General features: G+C 47.6%; 7 protein-coding genes across 7 annotated transcripts; 4 read left to right on the top strand and 3 right to left on the bottom strand.

The window, feature by feature from the left end:
* The first annotated feature begins 1,256 nt into the window (after positions 1-1,256).
* Positions 1,257-2,067, top strand: M431DRAFT_510204 (hypothetical protein). Its single transcript, XM_024919425.1, has 2 exons — positions 1,257-1,674; positions 1,836-2,067. Exons 1-2 carry the CDS (start codon positions 1,545-1,547, stop codon positions 2,030-2,032), a joined length of 327 nt encoding a protein of 108 aa, XP_024772609.1. The 5' UTR covers positions 1,257-1,544; the 3' UTR covers positions 2,033-2,067.
* Positions 2,068-2,292: 225 nt separating this feature from the next.
* M431DRAFT_510202 (hypothetical protein) lies at positions 2,293-4,285 on the bottom strand. The gene is made up of 3 exons (XM_024919424.1): positions 4,193-4,285; positions 3,543-3,963; positions 2,293-3,470 (listed from the first exon to the last, which is right to left on the bottom strand). Exons 1-3 carry the CDS (start codon positions 4,256-4,258, stop codon positions 2,704-2,706), a joined length of 1,254 nt encoding a protein of 417 aa, XP_024772608.1. The 5' UTR covers positions 4,259-4,285; the 3' UTR covers positions 2,293-2,703.
* An 894-nt stretch (positions 4,286-5,179) lies between these two features.
* On the bottom strand, positions 5,180-6,512 carry M431DRAFT_475473 (hypothetical protein). Its single transcript, XM_024915458.1, has 4 exons — positions 6,289-6,512; positions 6,046-6,136; positions 5,420-5,964; positions 5,180-5,359 (listed from the first exon to the last, which is right to left on the bottom strand). Exons 1-4 carry the CDS (start codon positions 6,355-6,357, stop codon positions 5,294-5,296), a joined length of 771 nt encoding a protein of 256 aa, XP_024772607.1. The 5' UTR covers positions 6,358-6,512; the 3' UTR covers positions 5,180-5,293.
* A 1,513-nt stretch (positions 6,513-8,025) lies between these two features.
* M431DRAFT_510200 (hypothetical protein) lies at positions 8,026-10,276 on the top strand. Its single transcript, XM_024919423.1, has 5 exons — positions 8,026-8,218; positions 8,271-8,641; positions 8,728-8,926; positions 8,981-9,205; positions 9,254-10,276. Exons 2-5 carry the CDS (start codon positions 8,342-8,344, stop codon positions 10,162-10,164), a joined length of 1,635 nt encoding a protein of 544 aa, XP_024772606.1. The 5' UTR covers positions 8,026-8,218; positions 8,271-8,341; the 3' UTR covers positions 10,165-10,276.
* A 339-nt stretch (positions 10,277-10,615) lies between these two features.
* Positions 10,616-13,265, top strand: M431DRAFT_18390 (hypothetical protein). The gene is made up of 4 exons (XM_024913159.1): positions 10,616-10,894; positions 10,954-11,035; positions 11,101-12,441; positions 12,499-13,265. Exons 1-4 carry the CDS (start codon positions 10,622-10,624, stop codon positions 13,119-13,121), a joined length of 2,319 nt encoding a protein of 772 aa, XP_024772605.1. The 5' UTR covers positions 10,616-10,621; the 3' UTR covers positions 13,122-13,265.
* A 140-nt stretch (positions 13,266-13,405) lies between these two features.
* On the bottom strand, positions 13,406-14,367 carry M431DRAFT_120275 (hypothetical protein; the record flags this gene model as incomplete). Its single annotated transcript, XM_024912091.1, has 1 exon — positions 13,406-14,367. One exon carries the CDS (start codon positions 14,365-14,367, stop codon positions 13,501-13,503), a length of 867 nt encoding a protein of 288 aa, XP_024772604.1. The 3' UTR covers positions 13,406-13,500.
* Positions 14,368-16,028: 1,661 nt separating this feature from the next.
* On the top strand, positions 16,029-17,247 carry M431DRAFT_557497 (hypothetical protein; the record flags this gene model as incomplete). The annotated part of the gene is made up of 1 exon (XM_024921476.1): positions 16,029-17,247. The coding sequence occupies one exon, from the start codon at positions 16,029-16,031 to the stop codon at positions 16,989-16,991; it is 963 nt and encodes a 320-aa protein (XP_024772603.1). The 3' UTR covers positions 16,992-17,247.
* Between the last annotated feature and the right edge of the window lie 1,977 nt (positions 17,248-19,224).

The raw sequence follows: 19,224 nt of genomic DNA, 5'->3' as shown, positions 1-19,224 counted from the left end.
ATTCGTAGGCAAATCCTCCCGCCTGGCCTGCTCTGTCGGGTACCCTTCCAATATGTAGGGATGGTGGCTCAGCTAAATACTCGGTAACGAGGCCACGAGAGAGCGAGTGACAGGTGATAGGGCACAATTGCGTCGACTAACAAGCCCGCATAAAGACGCCGGAAAAAAAATAAGAGGAAAAAAACGACGCTTATGCCATGCAAGCACCCCCTCGCCAGACCCAAGTTCAGTCAGTTCGCTTTCGATTTGCTGGCCGATGTTCCATAGAGCAATGCCCAATGGACAGTAAGAGAGTGACTCGAAAAAAAGATTGCCTCTATTCTATTTCAAGACGCTGAAGAAGGAACAAAAAGAAGTTCACACGTGAGAAAGAAGAAAGAGAGATTAAAACCAATTGAGAGTGTTTAAAGGATTCAAGTTTCCAGCCGTGGAGACCCGAAAATCCAAGGGTCCGCAGGGCTTACTCGGTGCAGGTCCCAGGTATTTAATCGATTTGCCTTATTCCAGAATTCGGTGCTTTATTACCCATCTCTCTTCCATGTATCTCCATCAATTCCTGTCCCTCCGCGGTCGGTAAAGCGCTCAGGCCGAGAACTTGCCGCGTTTCTTTTGCGGCATTTCGGAGCAAACGCGGACTAGTCCGTTAAGCCCAGATGGCCGATGTCATTGATGCCGGACAAAGTCTACAAACTGCGAGGCTAATTTTGTTTTTTTCCACTGTATACATGGGCTCTTCATACATTAAAGTGCTAACTTGGGTTTCGGGCACGGAATCCGGAGTGCTCTACCGCACCGCACTATTCCATGACGTTGCCCGCTTACGACGAAAGAAAGGATTAATTAAACAATGGAAGGGAAAATGCATTTACCGCTGCATCCGTAACAAGTAGCAAAACAAAAAAGATCAACTTAGTCCCTATTCATTTCGACCCAATGGGAAATATTGCCACTCAACTACATCTGCTGTGTATTCTGTTCTCTGCTCAAATCAGACCCCTAAGCCGCCCCACGATGGCGCTGTACAAAGTCCGCTGGCGCCTGTCGCCCCGAAAAGGGCAAAAACGGTAAGCGCTCAGGCACCTCCGGCACTCCCTGGCACCAATTGGACAGTGGACGGACGGCTTTGCAGTGCAGGGACCAGCTCATAGCAGACACCAGCTCATTTAAGGCGCTATCAATCGAATGCCCCCCCGGACGCAGCGTTCTTCCGCACCGGGCCGCCTTACTCTTACTGGAACAAGACAAGGCTCCATTATGGCTGGGCTGCTTCTCCTAGGAAACCGCAGCTATTCGTCACGCAAGTCGACATCACCAAGCTGAGCCATTGCCAATCCTTGCAACAACAAACACCGCGACCCAACCATCGTCCCTCCGCCTCGTGTGCCGCGTCAATACACTCGAAGCTCGCATCATCACCGCCATCGTCATCTCCAGCTTTGTCCACCCCTTCACGGTCAAGCATCATCATCATCCCCCCCTCTCTCAAAGCGCATCTCCAATCCCAGCGCTAGGCTGAGAGCTCGCCGCATCATCACCCTCCCACCATGGCATCAACCACCACAGAGCCCAAGGTCGCCGAGCCTGAACAGTCCACCTCAAACGAGCAGCAGAAGCCCGAACAGAAGCACCTTGCCCTAGGCGAGGACGACGAATTCGAAGACTTTCCCATCGACGGTACTTACTAATCCATCCATCCCTCCTCTCCCTTTCCCTTCCCAGCCACTCTCTTGTCTTCTCTCTCCTCCTCCCACAATAACAAAGCAACAACCGCATCAATCAATCAATACTCATAAAAGAAACTCAATCTAATCAAACCCATCTCTTATACACAACAGACTGGCCCGCCGACCAAACCGAAGCCGCCCAGCGCAACGGCGAAACCAAGCACCTGTGGGAGGAGAGCTGGGACGACGACGACACAAGCGATGACTTTTCGAATCAGCTCAAGTGGGTGGTTGGCTCTCTCCTAGTTTCTACCTTGCTTCTCACAGCGCTGTCGCTCGACTTTCGTCCCCGTCGCCGCTTTCGTTGAGCGTTGATTGCCTTTTCTTTCTCCTTTTTCTCACTGTTGTTTGTTTGTCACCGCTGCTCTATTTGTTGTTACCTGGTACAATCATCATGGGCTTAAGCCCGCTTAATGTCTTGTTTGAGATGGATACATATACATACATGTTGATACATATAATGTCTTCTCTTTTTTTCCTTTTTTTTTATACTTTGCCACCTTCTTTGTTTTCTCGTTATACTCCTTATGGGCACACGGATCCTGACGTGTTTCTTTTCATAGGGAAGAGCTGAAAAAGGTTGAGGCGGCCAAGCGGAGGTGAAACCGAGAAGCGGGAGACGTACGAGGACATCGATCGGGCGAACCAAATCGCGTCATGGGCATATATGGAACGCTAGGCATATAGATTGGGTCTTCTAATCCAAAGAACAAAAAAAAAGACATTACTCGGTCCATTCCATGTGGCACTTGCTCCAACAAACGTGAATCACGCGTGTATATGCATCCAATCACAATATCATAGATGGAAAATGCTGGCTTAGCATGCTATTAACGATGTTTTCTTTTCCTTGAGGCTACTCTGGTATATATGATTTTCTTCGTTAGAGACGGGATGCTCCGGTCCGACCTTTTGATGCCAATTCCCTCCCGTCATCAACTTGCTCTTCGCGCTTTTTATCCATAATAGTGTGTGTCATTTACTTACTAGACAGAGCAGTAACACCGGGAAGCTCCTTGCCCTCCAACAGCTCCAAGCTGGCACCACCACCGGTGGACACGTGGCTCAGCTGGTCCTCAACGCCGTACTTGGCAGCAACAGTGGCGGTATCACCACCACCGATGATGACAATCTTGCCGTTCTTGCAGCCCTCGACAGCAGCATCGAGAGTGGCCTTGGTACCCTTGGCGAACTTCTCAAACTCGAAGACACCGGCAGGGCCGTTCCACAGGATGGTCTTGGCCTCGGCGATAGCCTCCTTATACAGCTTAATGGACTCCTCGCCGCAGTCAAGGCCCATCCAGCCGTCGGGGATACCAGACTCGTCAGTGGCGGTGCCGGTGTTGGCATCCTTGTCGAACTTGTCGGCAGTGATGTAGTCGACGGGCAGGACCAGCTTGACGTTCTTGTTCTTGGCCTTCTCGACCAGCTGGGGAACGGTCTTGGCGCCAGCCTCGTCGAAGAGGGAAGTGCCAATGGGGACGTTGTTGAGGACCTTCTTGAAGGTGAAGGCCATGCCACCGCAGATGACGAGGGTGTTGACCTTGTCAAGGAGGTTGTCGATGAGCTGGATCTTGTCAGAGACCTTGGCACCGCCGAGGATGGCGAGGAAAGGTCGCTGGGGGGACTCGAGAGCCTTGGCAAAGTAGTCGAGCTCCTTCTTCATGAGGAAACCGGCGGCCTTCTGGGGCAGGTCAACGCCGACCATGGAAGAGTGAGCACGGTGGGCAGTGCCGAAAGCATCATCTAGTGATCGTGTGAGATTAGCCACATGTCAAAGGCCATAGATCACCATCGTGTTGAACAGTGTGTACTTACTGACGTAGATGTCACCCAGAGCGGTCAGGCCCTTGCGGAACTCCTCAACCTTGGCCTTGTCAGCCTTGGTCTTGTTGCCCTCCTTGTCCTTGGCGCTGCCCTCCTCCTCAATGTGGAATCGGAGGTTCTCCAGCAGGATGACGGCACCGTTGTCGGCACCGTTGACGATGGCCTCGACCTCGGGGCCGACGCAGTCAGGGGCAAAGGTGACGGACTTGCCCAGGAGGCGCTCGAGCTCGGGAACAACGGGCTGGAGGGAGTACTTTGCGTTGACGGCACCATTGGGGCGTCCAAGGTGGGACATCAGGATGACGGACTTGGCGCCATTGTCGAGAGCGTGCTTGATGGTAGGGATAGCACCGACAATGCGCTGGTTGTTGGTGATCTTCTTGTTCTCGTCGAGGGGGACGTTGAAGTCGACCTGTAAAACCGCGATAACACAGCGTGTTAGTCAAGTACAGATCAGAGCTTCATATATTACAGCATCTTCTGCCATTTGCCCAGATTCATACATGGCAATTGCGGCATCTCCAAACGGCTTTCTCCCCTCTAGCAAAGCTTTGACGCCCATGCTAGCAATAGCAGCTCCCATTCAATCGGGTGCAGCAAAACCCCTCCATGCAATCAATGGCGGGGCAATTCGGACTCACCCGGATCAGGACCCTCTTGCCCTTGACGTCGACGTCAGTGATGGACAGCTTGCTGGAGAGAGACATTTTGGCGGGAAATTGGCGAGTAGAGCGAAACAGGAGTCGCGCTGCTAGGGAAATCGTGGTGAAGAAGCAAGAGAAGAAGAGAGTTTGCTCTGGCAATCAATCCAGCAGATATGCTAAAGAAAAAGAAAAAGCACGCACAAGCAATCAAGCTGCGATAGGCAGATGGAGGGGGAGAGGTGGGGTTCCGAGAGCAATAGATTACAGCAATCGATTGATCAGTTTACAGGGAGCTGTGGTGGGGGCCCTTCAGCATCCATTCCACAATCTCAGCACCATCCAGCCTCTATGCTCATGCAGTGCATCCAATCCATCCACCCAACTGTTCCAGCTCAACCACGCCAGAGTGACGTGAGCTTCATTCGACGGCAAAAATCACGCGCAAACGTGCCGCCATTGTCACCTGCATATGCGCGCTCAATTGATGTGCTGCAGGATTGCATTTCCATCAGGCCATATTATCATTTCATCGAGCTCAATCATGACCGGCAGCAGCTCCTCATACTAATGTCAGTTTACTTACATTCGTAGATTCAGTGTCCCAAATGCGGTATATTCACATGCTAGAGTTACGCCATCCATCAAGGTGTACATCAAGGAGCACTGAGCTGCTGGTGGCCAAAATGCAAATCCGTGTATAATGTATATCATTGCATATCTGGCTTCGTATTCTCAGCTGTTGTACAAAACGATTGAGCCAACTCTTCCCGAGCCATCGCGTTTCCAACATGACAGCAACATGATATAACCAAAGTACATGGTTGGAACTCCAAACGCCGGTGCCTTGCATGCCGCCTCTTGGGTGCAGCATAAAAGCCCATCCTGAATCTCATTGTAACCTTGCTCTTGAGCAATCCTTCCATCTGTTTTCGTCCAATGATGCCAAACCCAGGTTCAAGGACTCCAGACCGATTTCTCAAGTTAGCATGTTTCCACTGTTATCCTCCTTTTTCTCAACATACGACCCTGTAGTGCTGTTCATATATCACAGATGTTGCGTTACAGTGGTTAAGTGGTACGTCTCTTCTCGGTCTCTCTTCAATCGGATGCATTGGTCAGGGAGAGATAGGCGGTCCAGGCAATACCAACAGTCGACACAAACGGCTAACACCCTGCATTAGTTTTCATTCATCATCAGAATAATATGTGCAAGTGGCCACTCACCAGTTGGAATTGCACCGGCATCAAGCGAAAGTTGATAACCTGCACCGCAGGCCACACGACGTAATTGGCCTTGAGCGTAGGGATGTACATGTCTCGCAGCTTATGGGTAACCGCACGGCGGCCGCCTCCCTCAGCAATGGTCATGGCCGTGAAAAAGACGCCCACACCGAATGGCGCAAAGATAAGCTGATCAAAGGCGACTCGCTTCATAGCCGGCACAAATGCGCTTCCTTTGGTGATGGGGAAGAGCCTTTCGAGCAGCTTGAACCATCTAAACTGGACAGGAGCCATGCAAAAGCCGTAAGCCATGAACCGTGTAAGTCGCTCAAAGTCAAACGGCGGAGGTAGGCTCTTAGAATCGGGAATAAGTTCGCGATCGTAGAAGGGATTCTTTTCGTCCAGCTCGTGGATCTCAACGGCAAAGGTATCGTCCTTGGTGACGCCGCCTGGCTTCCTGAGCGCCCGTTCACGCACAGAGGTGATGGTTTGCGCGACGGTATCGGCGATACCACCAAGGATCGAATTGGTGACCATCATGGTCAAGACTATGCGTGCAATTGGTCAGCCGCTGCATTGGGGATGCTGATGAAGATGAACTCGCGGGGTGTTGGATCGTGGGGACGTACGTGGTCGTTCATTGTAGTACGAATTGAATCGTGCCGTCAGCCGGGCAACGAGGGCCATTTCGATGAGGAGGATGATGGTGTGGAGTAGAGGCTGTTGGTGATTGCAAGAGTCTGTTAGTAAAAGAGTAAACCAGCCAGATTTATTTATTCATCCATGTTGATTGAGTAGATGGCAGGTAGGTAGCACAAGGGATGGGTGGATGGGTTCGAAGGGTAAAACATGTTCCGCCTGCGCACACGTACCAAACGTCCATAGATGAATTTGCTGTTGACGGCACGGACAAACCGTCGGCGGTTGAGTTCCCAGGTCATGATGCCAGACAAAAGGGAGATCAAACAAGAAACGCTCACGCAGAGGCGAGAGTCGCTTTATCGCAATGTTGCCAAGTGGATCTGGAGTTGGCTCGATGACGACACCAGGCCCGGTTTGCGCCAACAGAAAACCTCCGAGCGGGCTGCACTGCACCTGGACTGGAGAGATCCGCCTGCGCTGATGGCCCGGTAGCGGTAGAGCGGGATTATTTTCAGTGGGCTTTTGGTCGCTGTAAGAAATGAGACACGAGTCCCCAGGGGATATTGCGGGTTGCTGTCAGTCGTCAAATCTGCTAAGCCGGAGGAAAAGATCAGTGGGTTGAGAGTGCGGAAAAAGAAAAGACGAAGGGGAAAAAAAGGATGAAAAGGATGGAGGGTCTGAGGGAGTGGCTGTTCTGTTCTCGGTGTCTCGTGCCTCTCTTCCCCACGTTCGTCATGGGCTTGTCGTCGTAATACAGAGCCGCACAGTACTCGGTACAAGGCGAAAAGGCGTCACGTCCTCTGCTATCCCCGTACCAATGACTCTTTAGCCCAGTGTATTGGAGCTAATGGTGAATCCATTAATGTACCAGTCATTCTACCTCTGCTACGACTCAGGTATCTCTATGGAGGTTTTATATCCCTTGGGTTCAAGAAAAGCAACCAGTATACTCTATAGTATCCCCTCATCATTCACCGATATACGAATTGGGTGCACATTGGCCACTGATTGCGTATGCTTATGCTTATGTGTCTCTTGAAACCCAAGATGCGGAGATCTGCAGATCGGCGCCAAATCGTCCTAGTAAGCCTCGTATTTTCATTGCCCAGAGGCTGTCAATGCTGTGTTGTCTGTTCATTAAACTTCAAGTTCTCATCCAACATTTATATGTATTTCTTATCTCAAAGATGTATTACCGCTGTTGAAGCTCAGTAATAGTAACTACATATGTATGCATCATTTCCGCCCTCTGCAAGCGCTGCAACCGTAGTGCATCAGGTTTATAGAGACGTCAATCAAGTTGACTTCTTTGATCGGCCCTTGGTTCTCGCATCTCTTTCCCCGTCACGAGATCGCTTCTTTCCAGTGTCTCTCGTAGACCTCCGAGAAGCCTGTTGGCCACCCTCGGAATCCTCTGTGTCATCACTATTCTGCCTTTTGCTTCTCCCCTTACCATCGCTCGATTCATCTGACTCAATGCCCTTTTCAGCCACATCATCATCTTCTCTAGAGTCAGTCGAATCGGATGAGTTGTCGTCAGGTGGTATGGGTTGGCGTTTATTTCTCCTACTATCCCGAGTTCTACCATTCCGCCGCAGCTGAATTCCAACGACCAATCATGGTGAGGTTCGGTGTCTACATGAATGAAATTATATTAATCCTTCGCCCCCAACAATGGAAGAGCCCAATCAGTACGTTTACATCTTGCAAGATTGCAACACAAGAATCTTATCGGTAGCTACATCGATAACGTGTCCCTTATTCATTGATTCGATTCACTCCACTTTGTCACCGAATACAACCATCTTACATTTCCGGTATATCGAGCTTGTGTCCTAATTTAAATACTAGAGCAGGGATTCGTATCTGTATAACCGGCTCTCTCACCAGTGATAACTCTGATAAATACGCATGATTACTCAGAGCTTCTTTTCATATCCTCTCTTGCTATTGATCCCTATCTGAAGCGCAACCTCAAATGAAATCCTGTAGTGTTTACAAAGACTTCTTTAACCTACACAATATGCCTCGCGAGCTATTAGTCCCAGATGATCATGAATTATCTCTTACACCGGAATCAATAACCATGGATCCTAAACTCTTAGAGAAATTTTTGTCACAGTTTTTACCTCAACCTATTATTCCTTTATCTTCGGTTGAGTAGGCTTTTAATCAAGTCCTTATTTGTCAATAAAATCTAATTCCTTTAAAGAGAGACCAATACTGAGACGAAGAAGAAAAAAGAAGAAATCACAAATATTCTATTAGCTTGGGATGAAGAGCATGACCATATCATGGAGGAAACAAAAAGCCGCAAGCTACGTGGACTTTTTTTTTAAAGACAAACCCAACTTGATTGCCGAAGTGCGATCCAATATATTAGAAACACATAACTGGAAAGAAGTCTTTGATGCATTGCAAGATGCCAAAGAGACATATAGTAACCCGACGGGTGTGAAAGTTGTACGCAAATGGTTCAGAAAGGCCGCAGACAAGTCAAACCTAGTCGAGCCATTTGTTGATTTCATTCCCGATTCGGATTTCTCCTCCGTAATTTGCGGAGGAATCAAGTTTATCCTCAAGGTACATTCAAGATATTTCTTACTTCATATCGTTATCTCCTTAAGCATTCGGATTCATTGCTAAAATGTGGCTTATCATGGTAAAAGGCGTGCATGGCTTCCAAGACATTTCGGGAGCAAGCCTTCGAACTCATTGGTCAGCTACCTGAGAAAGTAGGCATTACTGGTCAATACTTGGAGCTGTACCAAAGCGACGATCAGCTGCAGGATGCATGCAGTGAGCTATTTTGCAACATACTTTCCGCTATCCAGAGCATCATGTACTGGCTAATGAAAGACCATACGTGTAAGATTCTTCTGCATCTACTTTGGCCATATCACCTATTGACATCCGTTCAAGTTGAGTGGCTGAAACCCATCTTGCAGCAAAATTCGTACAATCCTCTTAAAGAGAGGATTAAAGACGTTGGTAAATCTTCAACTCGTGTAGATCAAATCATCAAACTATGTATCAGCAAGCAGGTATCCCAAATTTCAGGTCAGGTCAATAAAGTCGAACAAAACATGGCCTGGATTAAAAAAGCCGCAGAAACACTGCTTTTTGAAATGATGCAACAAGCTAAATGTACGTGATGCTTGAGATATGCTAAAAGCAAGCTGACAAATAATAAAGGGCATTCTGCAATAGAGCAGCATATAATGAGTCAGGCCAGTCAAAGCTTAGAACATAAGCCAGAAGTAGTAATCTCGCAGAAGAATCTGTTGCTTCTACTGGATCCTAATGCTGTCGCTATATACTCTGCTCAGAAACCAGTTCTCAAAAAAGTATTGAACGCTGGACTGTCCATGGGCACGGAGGCGCAAAACCGTGTCGAGTGGCTATTGACAAATAAGAACATCGCTCATTGGTTTACGTCAACCGGATCACAGACAATTCTCGTCAATGGCCATGGTTCCTTGGAGCGGATTACACCAATGTCCTTTTTCTGTGCTATGCTCGCACAGAGCTTAAACTCGACTGGCTCGATCATCTTGAGCCATTTCTGTGGCCTTCAGATGCATGACACAGGCTCAAAAAATTCACGAGAGCAAAAAACGAGCGGCTTGTTAAGAAGCCTTCTGATACAACTTCTGGCGCAGTGGAAATTTCCCAATATTTCTTGCCTCGAACACGACTTCATGGAGAAGCTGAAGAGAACCAGTCCGAATTGGAGCTCTCGCCGACAAAGGCATCTTTTCCAATACTTAGTGGCAGCACTTCCCCAAGCGACGCCCATCTTCATCATTATTGACGGCACGAATTATTACGAGGTTGCAGATTTGCGTGATGACATTAAAGAAGTGGTGAAGGAAATTAACAAATTTCTCTCTTCAGAGAGTGTAGGAGCAATGGTCAAAATATTAATCACGAGTCCGACACGGTCATTCAATTTCACCCAATATTTCGAAACTAATGAGATTATCAATGTACCCAAAGATATAGACGGCATAATGACGAGCTTTTCCGAGTCCAGACTTAAACTACAGTTTGATTCGAAAGCGGCAGCTTTGGAGCGTTCGTTAAGTAGAAACGGGCACAGGTAAGAAGATGTGTGCTACTCGATTATCTAGCCTACTACTCGGCGGTGGCAGTAAGGCCTCATGCTAAATAGTCATGGTCTTCAATTTAAATCCCCAATAGCACAACAGAGTTCATTCATAGCACTGGCGTCGTTAAGTGGTCTGTTTGGCGTGTCATATGAGCTTATAGTAACAATACTTGAAAGATTCACAAGGACCACCAATGGCTACAGCATACTAGGAAAATGAGGGTGGGCCAAGAAAAGGACGGGTGACAGCCTGAACAGCATCGTAAACGAGTAGAGCGGGGAAGATTGGCATGCAGCACTCTGATTAGGGCTGACTCTTGCATTAGAATTATCAGCATGGTAACTTCGTTCAGAAGTGAGTGATTGCAGAACTCCGGTAATGCAGTGGAGGAGAGAAAAGCGGACAACAAGCCTTGAGATAGAGATTCAACTCTCAATATTTTCTCGCCGCAATGACAGACACCGCCCATGCACCCATCGCCATCATAGGCATGACATGCCGCTTCAGCGGAGACGTCACCAATCCATCTAAGCTATGGGAACTCTGCGTCTCCGGAAGAGATGGACAAACGCCCATACCAGAAGATCGCCTCGACGTTAGAGGGCTGTACCATAGAGACAAAGGCAGAGTTGGCGGAAGTAGCGTCAAGGGCGGATACTTTATGAAACAAGATATTTCCTTATTTGATGCTGCTTTTTTCAACTTAAAGTCTGATGCTGCTGCTGTAAGTTGATATGGTGATACTCGACGTGAAAACAAGACGAGCGCTGAAAGGAACTCTAGCTCGTTACCATTCATCAAAATCAGGCTCTTGATCCGCAGGAAAGGTTCCTGCTTGAAATAGTCTACGAGGCAACCGAAGAAGGTATTGGTCTTCTCTTCCATAGAGTATCTACAAGATATTGATTGACATTGTGATGCTTTGCGAAGCCGGCATCCCCATTGAGAAACTCGCAAGCACAAACACTTCAATGTACACGGGCACCCTCAACAAAGACTACCATGAGATACAAAATAAGGACGCAGAGATACTTCCTCCTTCTTCTCTGTTCGGAACGGGCACCGCAATGCTGTCAAACCGTATATCGCATTTCTTCGATCTCCGAGGGCCCAGTATATCCGTAGACACAGGCGATTCTGCCTACATTGTTGCCTTCCACCAAGGATGCCAAAGTATTCGCTCCGGCGAAAGCGACATGTCGATCGTTGGAGCAGCCAACATATTCCTTGGCCAGGACGACTTCATCGGTAGAGGGGAGGGAGTTGCTGCCTTGATACTCCATCCCCTTGATGCTGCATTGAGAGATGGCAACCAAGTCCACGCAGTTATTAGAGACTCTGGATTGCACCAAGATGGCAAGACCACAGCCATGACTTCTCCTTCAGTAGACGCCCAAATTCAGCTTATCCGGGACTGTTACAAACGTGCAGGCTACAGGATGGAGGACGCAGGCTATGTAGAAGCCAACTTCACTGGAACGGTTCCTGGGGGGCCTATTGAGGCTGAAGCCATTGCCAGAACCTTTGGCAAGAGCCGTGACGAAACAGACCCTGCCATTATCGGCTCTGTGAATACAAACCTTGGCCACACCGGGCCTGTCAGCGGCATCGCTGCTCTCATCAAAGCAGTCTTTGTCCTCAAGCATAGGGTTATCCCTCCCAATCTCAACTTCGAAATTGCGAGCCCAAATGTAAAAGTGCCAACAGTTGCAATGGCTTGGCCCCTAGATAGACCACTGCGTGTCTCGGTCAACAATTTTGATGACGACGGAACCAATGGTCATATCATCCTAGATCTACCTTCAACCAACAGGGATCCAAGTGTCAGCATTAATTCCCTCAGCCACATCAACGGCCATTCGAACGATACCGGAAACACGAGCAATCGATCACTCGTATATTTGCTGAGCGCCAAAGACTCCACCGCATGCAACACCATGATGCATCGATTTGCTCACCATATTGTCAAGTCGCGGCCAAAGCCGGAAGACCTAGCTTTTACTCTGGCCGAGAGACGGTCAAGACATTGCTGGGTAGCCGCAGTTCGCGCCAGGAATATCGATGAGTTAGCCGCTGGCTTGCTCAGCCCGACGAGAAAGCCATCCAATACACCTCCTGAGTTGCCGGACCTCGGCTTTGTTTTCAACGGACCAGATACACAGTGGCACGCGATGGGTCGAGAGCTCATTGAGGGGTATCCAATATTTGGCCAGCGTATTCGCGAGGCAGATGACATCTTGAGAGAATATGGAGCCTTGTGGTCATTGAAAGGTGAGCATCCTAGTAGTAACTTTATTCTTTTCGTTCACTGACCCTTTACATCTCCAGAGGAACTTATGCGAGATAAGATCACGACCCGCGTGGCCGAGATATCACTCAGTCAACCCATCAGCGTTGCGATACAGCTCTGTCTTGTTGATCTTTTAGAGTCGTGGGGCATCGTACCTACTGCTGTGACTAGTCACTCCAGCGGCGAGATCGCGGCCGCATACGCAGTCAAGATCCTGTCCTTCAAAGAGGCTCTCGGCGTCGCATATTTCCGCGGTGAGCTATGTTTCCAAGAGCAAAAGTTACACTCTCTCCGGGGCGGCATGATTGTAGCTGCAGTAAGCTCGGCAGTCGCTGAAAAGTATATCGCGAGCACAAACACATCAGGTGGGCAAGTGGTCGTAGCCTGCATCAACAGCCCATTCCACGTTACATATTCTGGTGCTTTGGATACTCTCGACGAGGTTGCTAATAACTTGAAGAACGACGACATAGTCATGGGAAAGCTCAAGGCCCCGATGGCATATCACTCTCATCACATGAGGCATGTGGAAAAGGAGTACATTGAAAAGCTTCGGCCTATCCTTGGGGCTTCAACGAGAAAGCAAACGGGCTGTGATATTACCATAATATCACCAGTTACTGGAGAGCAAGCTAGCCCCTTCGGTTCTCCTGAGTCCTGAGCATTGGGCTCAATATGACCGGCCCAGTCCTCTTCAGCCAGGCATTCAACAATATGATTGGCAACATTGATATGGTTGTGGAAGTCGGAGCTCACAGCAATCTCGCAATCCCAATAAGACAGATCCTAAGAGATCGAAATATTGAACGGCCTTATACTTCATGTCTTAGCCGATTGGTTGATGCCGTCGATACTATGCATGATATGGTTTGTGAGTTGATCAGCCGAGGCTATCCAGTTAACTTGAGACAAATAAATTCGCCTCTCGGTGTTGAAGGGCAGCAACAGTCACATAAATTTGTCACAAATCTCCCATCAAATCCATGGAACCACATAAGATAGCATTTGATTGAGTCTAGGTTCAGTCGACCTTATCAGCTTTAAATCTTCTGTCCCCATGCTGCGTACCATCTCATTTCGCACTCTCCCGCTTGAGCCTCTCTCAATACCTCCGGCAGAAGCCCTTCAACTTGTTCAAGGGCCGTTGGCCTCTTGTCTTCAGGCATTCCCTTCAGCATTGTTACGAAGCCGCTATGCATTCCTTTCAATTCCACATATCCCAGCTCTTCAAGCTCTTTTGAAGACGCACCCTTTCCCAAAGGACTAACGCCCTGCTTTTCGCCTATATTGCGCACCAAACCCTCTCCAGCCCTCTTCAGGATCTCAGCCGTCGATACACCCAATGAGGTGTCCAGCCCAACAAGAGTCACGCATTGTGACAGCACCTTGAACAGCTTCACCCAGGCCTTGTCGTCTTCTGCTATTTTGTGATCAATCAAGGTACCATCTACGAGCTGAATCCAGCCCCCAGGCTTGACCAGCTCTATGAACCGTCGTACTGTCTCAACAGCCCGCTCCATTCCGCCCGTAACGGCGAGCCCCGTTCGTTGATGCACAAAGTCAAAATGCGCCTCCCATTTCTCCGGCCACGGTTTCAAAATGTCTTGCTTTTCGAGTGTGATATTTTCAGGCAAGTCGAGAGGCGGGTAGTCTGCAATATCTGTGCCGATCAACTCTGCACTCTCTGGGTGTGCCAGCTGCTTCCGGATCAAGGTCAAAAGGTGCCCGTCAGCAGTCGCGCTATCTAGGATACGCAAATCCGCGCGAGAAGTGTCTAGAGGGCATAATATAATGCCTCCAAGAGCATCTATGATGAGGGCGCCTTGCGACCGAAGGCGGCGAGCCTCAGCGACATGCCGGATATCTGGGTATCGCGGATCAGAGGCTGGTTTCTGAGAGTCCGACATGATAATTTTAGCGTTTTATTAGGCAGATGCAGTTTTTAAATCGTGTTTTGCTAAAGGATTCTCTTGGTGAATAGTCCTTTATATAAATATACATGAAGCAACTAGAGACGTGAGATGCAGAGCTGCGATCAAGCTGCCAGCCTCGCAGCTGACAAAAGTCTAATCGGGATGGGCCAAGCACCTATTGGGAAATGATATGACGTGGCATATATGCTTTCTATCGATTTCACAGATAAAACAAAGGATGATCGGAACGTTTAGTAATCTCTCCTCTTCAAGCTTTGTGAGCATTTTCACTCACAAGCTTCGTTTGGTATCTATAGCTGCATGTAGTCAAAACTGGATGACGGACATATAAATCAAGTCCAGCTGTCTACTTCATTTAAGAACAAGAACTCAGCGTACACTTTCATAACGCTTTAGAACTATTTCAGCGCATTCCTGAATGCTTCATTTCTCAATCCTAACGGTTCCTTTCAATCGAGTGTCTCGATATTAGCTACCTATGCTGGTCATATACGCCATAAGGACAAGGTTAAAACCAGTCGCATAGCGCATTTGTGACTCCAAAATCCCTCTTGAATACACATTTGTTCCATTTATGAGAAAATGTGAAAGATTTCTATGTTTCGTCGAAAATATGCTTCAACAGTATGTCATCTGGAGAAAGATCAAGTCCGCTCATTATGGTGAACCATGCAAGCGGAGGTCAGAAAAAGCAAGATCGCAAAATAAATACCTAGTTACATATATTCAGCAATATATGCACCTAATCAACTCATCGAGTAATGCTTTTGCAGAGGAACGCCTGTTCTACCAACACCGGGACTTCACGATATAACTTAGCTATTATTAAAAAAATATAAATTTAGTAGCAGTTACTAAAAAAAAATATAGATTTGGTAATAGCTAATAGGGAAATGTAGATATAATAGTAATTCCTTTTATAGGCGTATGATTTAACTCGCGGATGCTCGAAATCTTCTCGGTCGCGGTTTTTCTGTCCTCCACTTGCCATGTGGGGGAAGGGGGCAATATTTCGAGTGTAACGTAAAATATTGGAAACAAAGAAAATATGTTCAGTATACTCGCTTACTCTACACATACTCCCAGCAAGCCTACTTTGTTTACAGTATAAGTTGAGCGCGAGCAAGTCACTTAGTTGGCACGTGTGCCATAGAGGGCAGCCACAAGTGCAGACTGGCTTTGATGAACGCACTCAGAACAAAGACCGGCGCTTGTCATTAGCTGTGCAATACTTGTTCAGTGGTATCATCGTTTGAGGCGCGGTAGAACACGCAAGCGTCGCATGTGCAAATTCTTTGTTGGCACAGCCGCTGAGGCTTAAGGGGCAAAGCAGATGCACCCAATAGCATCGGTGTGTAGGAAGAACATTGAAACGACGTTCTCACAAACTGACAGTAAACTCAGAGGAACACCCCAAAATTAGCCTATCAAAGGCTTTCGTACAGTGTTCAGTAAGTCGGCTTTTCTTCTTTGTTCATTCCTTCGATCTCTTGTTCAGGCAGATGTCTTCAGCAGTCCTTTTAGACAACCTGTATAAATTAGTATCAATAACACTGAATCATAATGAGAGAGGAGTGTCTATCTCCTGCTCCCTCAGACAATCGTCCAAGGCAGACATTACCCTTCCAGACAAAATGCCTCTTCTTTCTGACGTCCTCGCAGGAGCTCTCAATCAAGGCGAAAGGTTTTTTTATGATTATCGGCATTTTTTACGCGACCCTTGGTTTCAGGATCGCGATATCGACTTCAAACTGTTGACAGATTGCATTACACCTATAATACCACGGGGCCGACTATGCCGGGATGAAAAATGGGATGTCGAAGAAAGAGATGTGGCACGCATCTTTATAACTCATCAAATCCAGTTGCTGTCCAAGCTTATGGATTATTATAAAAACAAGAGTAAGACTGTATCATCAGACACGTATCTATCGGCACTCACTAACCATAACTTTCGGGATGGGCTTTTAGGGTTTCCTCATGTTGCACTATTTCGTAACGATAAAGAAAGAGCTTTTGGCTTTAAGCAAATCGAAGAAATTAGAGGGCACTATCTCAGAGACACCTCTTATAAATTAGAAATGCCCGGCGACGATGATGCAGTTATGGGAATGCTCAGGCTCATTTCTCTACTTGCTGAAAGCTCAGTTGCAACAGGTTCTACGCCGGTTGAACAGCTAATGGCTTCGGGTGCTCGAACAACCCCTGAACGAAGAGGCCGCTCGGATCGCCCCCGCGAGACACAAGATCCTATCCCCAGACAACGTCGCCTGAGTCGTTCTCGCGAAAGACGAGATCCCGTCCCTAACCGAAATCGATCAGATAGCCCTCGTAGGAGGCGAGATTCTACACACAGACAAGGCCGCCTGAGTCGTTCTCAGGAGGGACAGGACTTTTACCCTCAACGTGGACAAAGTCGTTCAAATCGCCCGAGTCATTCTTACGAAAGACAGGATTTGAACCCTAAACGTGAAGGAGGTCGTTCGGATCGCCCTGACGAGAGACAAGATGCAGCCCCCCAAGAAGATCTCCCTACTCCTCCTCTTAGGATCCAAATTAAATCAGGTGACAATATTCGAGTGACTTTTCGGAGCTGAGTTTTGCAAGAATATTTGACAGCCAGGGTCGAAGATTGGATACCAAGCAATGGCCGTCAGACGATAGGGAAGCAGTTTATTAACACTACATGTACACAAGTCAGAGTGCGGTAATTGTGTTTCAATTGCCGGAAAGTGGGAAGACGGGACTGTTCATCGAATCTCTTTATAAGTAGGAATTACATGTTGTATAGAGTAGGCGCTGAACATGCTATCACATAAATTGTCTAACTACAATTGAGAACATAGGATGAATAGATGGTTACAATATGTTGCAATAAAAGAGACTTGAAGCATGTTACTATTGCCAGCAACACTACCATTTGGAGACAACTTTATAGCGATTCATATCTATAACATGATGGGATACGTAGAGAAATGAAACGCATCGCATTGGTAAAACATAAAGATTCATGAAAACAAAGGCAATTATCTTACTCTCCTCTTGTACCTGCCTATAAACATATAACCAGCGCCTGGTTACTCATCAACATGTAATATACCTAGGTATGCACCATGGCCAAGATCATAAACTATCTGAACAAACGTTCCCGATCTGTGGAATCGACCATAGATCCCCCAAAATCCCACACATACATCATCAATTACTGCAGGGTAGCCGTCCCGCAACACCACCGGATTGCCACCAGATAATCGACCAACGAATAAACGTTCGCATCCTGCGCACACCTAAAGAAACGCTTTCAGATTGGGGAGGTGAGTCATGCATGGCTGATGGTGACGGTGAAGGCCCCCGTCTCACCTAAACGACAAGTGATAACACGATGACTTTTATCTGCAAGATAGGAGTAGCCTCGCTCCGCATGCAGGGCGTCTCTCTGCATACTGCATACATGTACACGTGTGTATGTCCCCAGTGTATTTCTCTATTTCTACAAATACAATATTAAAGAGATGGTCAATACTATATAAGTCATATCTCGATATTCACATCCAAACTGTATCCAACCAAGGCATGTTTATTTATACCCACCACTAGAGATCTTCCACCATCTCTTTCTCAGCGGCCCAAGATAGGAAACCCAAACACCCGCAGCTAATCAGACAAGGGTTCAAGATGCACAACTCACTCCCAGACGCACGTCCTAAACCCCTTCCAGCATCGATCTTACTCCTCCAAATATACATGTTCAAGCTAGTAATTTCTCTCCACTGTTATACATCATGTCAACGGTACTTGCTACCACTTTTATATATATCTCGGATGCTGAAGCTGCAGCAGAGCCATCCATCCGACTTACACCGATTTCATGCAACTTCCACCACTCACATCGCCCGTGCACACCTGGAGATAAAGGACATAACACTTGTGCTATATTCTTCTCTTGACTGTAATTTATTTGTTCATTGGCTCTTATCGCATCAACTTCTGGCTTCGCATTCCCAATAAAGGGGCTCTGTATCGAGCATCAAACTAGAGTAGCTCACAAGCTACACGAAAAATTACACAAAGGACCAGTAGTCAAAAGCCACTCAATAGCGCTTGCCTCTGTCTAGTTCACGTGGAGTGAGGCAGCACTGGATGCTGGTCGTTAGGCAATAGACAGTCGGCTTGGTGTACTTTGTCTCCAGGCCTTTGGGGGGAGTTAAAAATGCTGTGAAAGAATCCACTTGAGCCGCAGTCACACCTGGTCGATAAGGGGAGGGGGGGGGGGGCGTGTAATGTGAATTCTCTATATTCTGGGTGTTAGGTAGTGGAAATTTATTCAGTCTTTCGTCTCTAGGCCTCGGGAGGAGTTAAGAATGCTGTGAAAGAGCCACCCCCTTCTGGATCACACCCTCCCTCCCGACACCATGCTCAAGCGCGACGTGGCGGCATGTATCATGACGAAAATAGGCCTGTTACAGCCGTTTGTTGAGTCACAGGATGAAGATTCAGCCTATCAATGAGTCAGTCGGCCATTTCCTTGTCTAGTCGAAAAAGCTTAAGCTACACCACCCTGGAGTAGAGATTCACCTTCGTAGAGTTCCTACGCAGGATTGTAGTTTCATGTATAGACGAATATACCCCCTTCTTCTATGTAAATTATTCATTGGTCACTTAAAATGGAAGAAAAAAAAAACCGCTCTTCTTCAGGTCATTCGAGATGTTCACTTGGGGTGTTCATTCGGGATGATAGAATACCTCACACCAGATATTCTCTTCAAAGCAACCGTGTAAGTCCACGAAGTATCATGTAGCCTGTCAATCGGACTCCATCAATTCATCATA

The sequence above is a fragment of the Trichoderma harzianum genome (genome assembly GCF_003025095.1).
Source record: "Trichoderma harzianum CBS 226.95 unplaced genomic scaffold M431scaffold_9, whole genome shotgun sequence".
NCBI lineage: Eukaryota > Fungi > Ascomycota > Sordariomycetes > Hypocreales > Hypocreaceae > Trichoderma > Trichoderma harzianum.
This window is presented reverse-complemented; position numbering and strand designations above follow the sequence as displayed.